Raw genomic sequence first — 7,917 nt, forward strand, 5'->3', positions numbered from 1 at the left:
TGGCGCCGGGGGGGGAGCGGGCGAGCCACGGGTCAGGGGGGGGCTGGAGCAGGGCTTCCAACACGGCCCTAAAGCCTCGCGTGCCCCCGAGCAAGCCGAGCTCCGGCGCGCTTGGTCCCCTTCGACGGCGAAAGCGAAAACCTCACTGGGAAATTGTTGAGTCCTGAGGATCGCTAAGTCCCCGAATCTCAGCCTCTTGGCACTCACTACATCAGCCCAATCGACTTGACGAGGGCCGTCCCAGGGGAAACCTGTTCAGCGCCGGCCTGCCGGACCCTGTAAGAAAGAGAAGCCTTGAGCGCGTCGAGTTCGACGGCTCAACTTCTCTCAGCTTCAGGGGTTTTCTCCCAGGGACGACCACCGAGCTGAGTAACTGCTCCATGAATGAATCAAAAGATCTACCTATACAACACCAAATAATTGCAATGGCAGAGCCAGCGACTACAAAATTGCATTTTCAGCAGCTGTTTCTATTCTTTGGCCACACGCTCGCTTCCTTAGAGGCAGTGTTGGTAAGATGGAGTGCTTGCATTCAAGAACCAGCGAGGGTTTTTTTAAAGCAACTGGAATTCTGATTGCCCCGGATCATGGGATTTGTCCTCAGAGCAAAAAAAGCTCCTTTACAAATGCTTGCGGGAGCAAGCCCTTAAATACCTTTTTGCAGGGCATGTAATAAACAGAAGATTACTTCACAGAATACTCAAAGTTACAGAGTCTGTTCAACTTTTTTCTCACTCTTCCTAAAAAGCAAGACCTTTCCTAAATACAAAACAAACAAAACCAAACCAACCAAGCAAAAAACTTCAAATCCTTTGTGGTAAGAAGCAGCAGGCACTCTTACACATTGCTCATCAAAAAACGGTGGGTTCCAGTTTTCCTGGAGTTGTAGTCTCTACAATATATCGTCAGCATAAGCCGTATTAAATTGTCACTTAGATGCAATTTAACCACTTTTGACTTTGAGGTTTCTAATGCAGGGAGAGGGCCTAGAGTCCAATCTGTCGATCGGCTGCGTTCTGACACACAGATGAGAAGGCTCTTTAAAAAGGTGAAGTGCCAAAAGGTATTGAGCAAGACAGAGCTTCGGCAGCGCCCAGCTGAGAACTCACAGAAGTCGCCTGGCAGCTTCTTCTGCTTCACGACAACGACGCTATCTTTCAGGGGAGGCCTTGCAGAGAAATACAGTCAGTTTGCAAAGCAACGTCATTACTCTCAAAAGTATCGCTGTGCTGGCATGCTGCCTTTGGGGATCGTTATGTATGGGACCCGTACTGGCATTTTAAAATACAACTTACAGGGGTATGCTACCTGTTGCTTCCTGTTCACAGCACGTGATACTTTAAAGTAAAGGTGCTTTTACATGTGACTGAGTCCGTATTTCAGCAAAGGCACTTCACTGCTAGCATTGCTACGGCATTTTATGGATGCCAATTTCAATGCACAAATATGCTGGCGCATCGTGAAAATGTTGAATCTGGGTGTCAAAGCTCGTATATCCTTCTGGCCTGTATTTCCCAGTTCCTATAGCCACTGTTTAGTCTTGGTTGTCAAAGGCATTCAGCATTGATTCGATTTGTTTTAATCGGACTTCCAGGAGACAATCATCATGTATTAATGCTTAGATAAAAGAAAAATATGTATTATTAGATTTAACTGTGTGACAGGAGCATTCAAAAATTCGTGATCCTATCAGAAAAAAAAAGTACTTAAAAGGAATTTTGTTTAAAAATTCCAACTGAAGCACACAAAATCAGCCATGCCTGATCACCAGTGACTTGCAACAGTAATGCAGAGAAAGGAGAGACACTTTTTAACATAAAAATGAACATGCACAAACATTTTCTAAACAGCCAAAATACAGGCTATTCTAACCTGGATTAGTCTATACTAATCTAAGCTGGATAGCCAAATGGAGCAAACCCATGGTGGAACTGACACCGTTCTTTAATTTTCTTTGATAACTTTCCCAAGTTATCACCTTTACCTCCATACTGGCTTGAATGTTTTCTATTTCCCTTCGCCCATACCACTCTACCAGAATTTGTCTGTAGCATTCTTTGCATTAGCTCAGTGGGAGAGAAATGTCAACTCGATATTGAAAATATCACTTTCTATACCTCAACAACCATTCTAGCAACCTCCAGTCAAACACACACCCACGCTCTGTGCTAAGAGAGCAGGATAACTGCAGCTGCCCACAGCCACCATAGCTTTCTTAGCTGAAGAAAATCTGAGAGCTACACAAAATCAATCCATCTGGTACTGCAAGAGTCTGCAGACAAGTCAACTGCATCCCATGGGTCATGACATTGAAGAAACCTAACGGATCTACTAGTACATTTATGGGTGCTTGACTTTTAGCCACTGATGAGATTTTTTGAGCACTATTATCAATGCCCTTTCCACACCAAAACTGAATCTCTAACAGATAAATAATTATGATTAGGGACAACTAAATGTTGTAAAAGTTACCTACCATAATGTATTGCATCTTCTTGATCAAAACACAAAAGCTAGGTGGTAGGCAGCAGCTGGCCAGATCATGATCAAGTGATTCTTTCCAAGAAAGTACAAAACTGTGTCCCTCAAAGAGAACAGGAAATTATTCTTAGGACTTCCTCTTTGGAGGAAAGGTTACTTTGGACCCTTCAGAGAGAATGCATTCAATCTTTCACTGAAAACCCTCATGAAACAGCTCAATAGGATATTGAATACGAAATGAATGTTTGGCATGAGGATTCCACAACTTTTCAGACTTCAGTTCAATCCAGATGAGCTATATACATAAAAGAAGACATGCTCTTCCTGTTGGTAGGATTTGTGGAGACCGACCATGTTTGGCCACACGGCAAACTAACAAGGCTATTTAAAACTTCCTCGTCTGGAATCAGTGGAGGTGAAGAGACATTCCTTCATTTCATGCTGAACTGTGGCATAAAACCTTGAAAAAATATTTACACTCCAACTTCTCAGTTTTACACCCAAACCACTCACTCTTCATACTCTATTCAGTGTCTTGGTCATTGCATTGTCCAAGGTTATCCATTATTCAGACTGGGAAGCAAAAGGGGCAAAAATCTTTAAAAACTTACTAGGCTAGAAGGGTTCTCAAGAGACTGATCCATTGGGAAAAAAATACCTTTTCCTTTAGCCACTGCTGGTCAAACTTTACATGTATTAAGTTCTGAGGACAGACCATCAAAACTGGACCTTCATGGCATCAGGGAAAGCACAGGGCAAAGCACAGGAGGAGAGAGCCACTGCATGACATGAGGGTAATTTCCAACTGATTTCAGTCCACGTAAACACAATGGAGCATCACCGACTATACGGGTGAGCTGATCTCAACTCAATGGATACCTGGGATAAATAACGTTGGGAAACTCTACATTGACAGGGGGATTCAGCATCTGTGTACAGCTGAAAACATGCTATCTGCAAGCCTCCAAAACCTTGGGACTGAGGAACACAGTCAGCATACTTTGAAGTGACAGCGAACCGTTTGTTCACTGATAACTGCCTCCAAGCTAGTAATTTCCAAGGCTCACTTAGAGGGTACATCTTAAAGACTATATGCTATCTTATCTTCTAAGAGATATGGTGGGTACACACATAGTTCTGCCCTAAGTTTTGCATCTCTCGCCACATTTTAACTTTTATTTAAGGGGAGATACAGCTATGGAGCAAAGGGGCACCTTCTGCATGGTCCTGGGCTGCCAGCGTCCCTTAGGCAAGCTGACCTTAAATGGCTGCTTTTCACACGTAACTCAGTGAAAAGAGATGCACTGAATTTAGTATAACGACAGTCAGAAATGACAACTGGGATTTAGAGATGTACAAAGGCGTGTAGGAATTAGGCTGCTGTCAGTAGGATTGTGCAAATGCAGGACATTATGAGGAAAAAAGTATAATTTGCACCAGTGAGGCCCTTGACTGGTGCATGATACATTTTTAAGCCTGATAAAAATTAATAGGCTGATGCAGTCAAAGATCAGTATATACCTAGTACAGATACAATTTTTTCTGTCTTGAAAATAGGCAGGGCCAGAAATTGTATATGTTTTTATATACATATATATATATATATATACACACACACACATAATAGGCTGCTAGCTCTCGGAGCAGTGCACTAAGGGATATTGTCTCACAGCCTGATGTGTGCAAGGCTTTGTGAAGCCATTAGGACCACCAAATAACTCTCTTTTTCTCTCTGGGGAGATGAAAATAAAGAGACTGAACAATTAGGGAGGGAGAGAACTTTGCTTCCAAAGTCACCCTTTGCGACAATCAACCAGTCTTCTTCCTCGGCCATTTTCTACAAACCAAAGGAACAATTGGAGAATGTTGGAAAGCTCAGCTGAGCATGGCCACAGCCTGATATTGCATCTTCAGAGTGTCGCAGGGTCATCACAATTCAACAGCTGAACGCAAATGTTTCTACAAAAGCTGGAGACCGTGTGATGTTTCATTGCTGGCTGCGTTTGAAGTCTTTTGCTAGCTGTGTCTCTCCTCCCCTTTCTCAAGCAGAGGACCGCAGCTTCATGCTACCTGAGCATGTTCAGCATCAGTTCTTTTTGGCCTACCTCTAATAGCTTTCTGAAGAAGCTCAAGGTGTGGTCTAAAACCGATGCACTTTAAATTGGTTAACTGGGATTGGGAGTATTTACACTAGATTGGCAACTCTTCTCAAAAAGGCACCATCTTTCAGATGACTTTGTACTAAGGTATCACATTTGCACCTCAGGCCTAAACCTACATTGAGAGAACGACTCTGCTCGTCCTCTTGCTAGAATACCCAAGGATATACCAAGAAGAAGGGGACACTTGACATTATCTAACAAACAGTCGTGTTTTTTCATTGAACCAAGTTCCTGGAATCACAATACATAATTGGAAGTCATTTGAAGATTTATAATATTCTTAGCAATATTTTAGCTGAACTGCTCTCCTGGAAAACCAAAATTACGAGTTCAAGAGTTTCAGAAAGATTTAGGCATTTTAGGCACTCAACTTCAGATCCTTGTTTTTCAAGAAGTGCTGAGTTTTCCTCACCCTCACGTCCATTCCTTATTCTTTAGCCCACCCTCTCCGCCAGAGAGCCCTGTGCTTTCAGAGGGTCATTTCTTTAAGTCTATATTTTTTGCCACAAACTAATCAATGTATCTTTAAAAGCAAGGCCCTCTCCTCACAGTAAATGAGGGAGATAGATAAAGCTGATAATGAAGCAGCTGGTAAAGCTGATACTCTGAGCTCATAGAATCAGACTGAGATAGGGCTGCTGATTTTATTCATTTGCAGAAAAGAAAGTCTCTGGGGCTGAAATCCTGGCTCTGCCAAAGTTGGGGAAATTTTACAATTCACTGGGTCTGGTTTCCATCACTGCATTGCTTTTTTATTCCTTTTCTTTTTCTACTTCTCAATTCTCCATTCAGCTGTGAGCCTTTTACCCAGTGGGAAAATGCTCCGTAGTGAGCAGGATATGAAAGCGAGAGCTGCTATTCAGCCTGAATGCTTGCAGTCGTCTCCAGAACACGGCATGTTTACTCACTCTTTCAATAACACTTGAGGAATAAATATCCACTCATTTAACTAGCTGCTCACCTGCTCTTGCTCCTGGGGCTGGGAACAGTTTGATAAGACTGAATGTACATTGAAATAACAAACCTAATAACTGTGGAGGAATTATTTAGGCAGCTGAGATCCACCAGGAAAATCTAAAGGTGGGGTAAGGGACTGGTAAAATCCTGTGTTCCTCTAGGATGTTTGAGAATCCTTCAAGGTATTCACACTTACACCTGGTTTTGTACAGTTTTTCTATGCAAACATATCTTAAAAAAAAAAAAAATTAAATTCCACAGTAGTTGTAGTTTATTCTGTCCTGGAGCACTCAGGAGAAGCTCATGGTGATGACAGCCAGTGTATCAATTATCCTGCAAAAGCAACTTGGTCACCCAAAGGTAAACATTCACCAGTTGCACAAACACAGATAAACTTTGGGGGTCAGCAGCAGTTGACAGCTAATGAACCCCTCTGAGGATTTGTGCAGCAACAAACACGCAACCTGGATTTTTAGAAAGTGGAACTCGCCTAATTGAGTCCATCTTTGTATAGTTTTAAAGCAATCAAAAATATACAAAACCCCTTAACACATAAAACAAGGCCTCTAGGGTGAGTCCATTGATTTCAAGGACGTTACCTCAGGGATTAATGTGTTTATTTTGGTTTAAAAGCAAGATGTTCCTCCTTTCCCCACCCTCCCCTTAACACTGCACAAAGCCCTGCAAGGTAAGTATGTTGTCAGCTAAACACCAGATTCCCACCTTCCCAGCTATGTATGTGTTGGAACCTGGAATAATTACTGTGATAACATTTCTTTTTCTCCTTTAAGGCAATTCAGCTTCATCCTTTCTTTCTCTTGTTATCTTTCAGAGCATGCTCCTAGAACTATCATCTATCATGAAAAAGTAATGACATTCCGAGGAGAAGAAATAAACTAAGGGATTGAGCACAGAGAGATAAAGAGCAGAAAGATAAAAAGCAGAGTATCTGTTGCTATGCTCCCTTCTCCCACTGCTATAATGCTAAATTCATGCTTTAAGAAAGCAAATACTTGTTTTGTTCCTCCATTTTACACCGATCCCGATGGTACCCTACTCTGATTGCTGGAATTAACGGGTAGTTTGCTCCACAACTCAAGATTTTTCTCACGTGGACTGAGATGGATCCGGTCAGTGTGTGCTGCCACTGCAGAAATCGCCCTGTGTCTTTGGGAGAACATTTTGGGATGTACAAGTTGTTGTGCATGCTAGTAGTGTTCATATCAGAAACCAGCCTGATGCATAGACCTTCAAGGTAGTGGAAGGCCGAAGACACCTACAAGAAAGGCTTAGTTTGATTTGAAAGTAACTTGGAAGGCTATGTGGCCTCTATCTCCCCAGGCTTCAGCAGCCAATGAATAAAAGATGGAAGCAACACACAAAGAATCTGAAAGGACAGAGAATTTAACAGAGAGAAAAACCCAGCTGAAGAATATGCTGCTGCTCATCTGCCTGTGCTAATGCAGTCCTCAAGCTCTGATAAGAGACTTGCCATGCTAATGTAGCCTCCTTGTACTTTTGGCTTCAATTTCAAAACTAAGTAAAAGCGGACAATTTATTTTAAGTGCAAAACATCTATGCTTTTCTTCAGTTTGCTGTTCAAGAAGATCTGCAAGGTATCACCTCAGGGTCATGAAAATCTTACTCCCTTCACTGTCTCATTACTTCATATAGAGGAATTGGAGGACAAGCAAAGCCCAAAAGAGCTCTTTTTCAGTTTGCTAGGACAGACTTGCTCTGGAGGGTTGGATTTCTGGATTGTACGTGGCCCAAGAAAGCAGTCCTTCCACTTGTGTATCTGGAAAATAAAGCACCTTCCTCTGACTGGCCCTGACCCTGTTTCTGGCCACGTGCTTTTGGCTGCTTTTGTCAAGCTTATCATAGCTCGCATTTGCTATCGCCTCAACGGCAAGCGCTGCTTGGAACAAGCTCGTTTGCTATGCCAGTTTCCCTAAGCATAGAAATCATCTATGATTTGACAACTCTAAGGCAAGGCTAGGAGAAAGCAGGACAGCAGGGAAAAAAAAAACCAAAAGAGTCAAGCATAAAGATTGCTTGAGCTGACAGTGGTTTTGCTCTGGTGCATGTGATTTACATTCATATTTGGTCTCACTACAAACTCATGACAGTTTGCCTGTGCATTGGTTTAGTATTTTAAGGCAAAAAAAGGAAGTACTTAAGATGGTGGCCATTAAGTGCCAGCAACAACTCATCAGGAGTGGAGAAACAGCTTTGCTAAAGTACATGCTCTACTGCCAGGCTATGTGTAGATGGTGGTGGATGCTACATCTTCTGACAGATTTGAGGGGGTGGGAAG

At 42.5% G+C, this 7,917-nt stretch overlaps 1 protein-coding gene across 1 annotated transcript in view; it reads left to right on the top strand.

Moving 5' to 3' along the window:
- The window catches only part of GJA10 (gap junction protein alpha 10), a 13,729-nt gene extending 7,229 nt beyond the window's left edge, over positions 1 to 6,500 (top strand). The window contains exon 4 of the mRNA XM_035888775.1: positions 6,433 to 6,500. Within this exon, the coding sequence (XP_035744668.1) occupies positions 6,433 to 6,500 (68 nt within the window). The remainder of the gene's footprint in view (positions 1 to 6,432) is intronic.
- The last annotated feature ends 1,417 nt before the right edge of the window (positions 6,501 to 7,917 follow it).

This window comes from Egretta garzetta, unplaced genomic scaffold (genome assembly GCF_000687185.1).
Source record: "Egretta garzetta isolate BGI_Z169 unplaced genomic scaffold, ASM68718v1 scaffold231, whole genome shotgun sequence".
NCBI classification, from domain to species: Eukaryota; Metazoa; Chordata; class Aves; order Pelecaniformes; family Ardeidae; genus Egretta; species Egretta garzetta.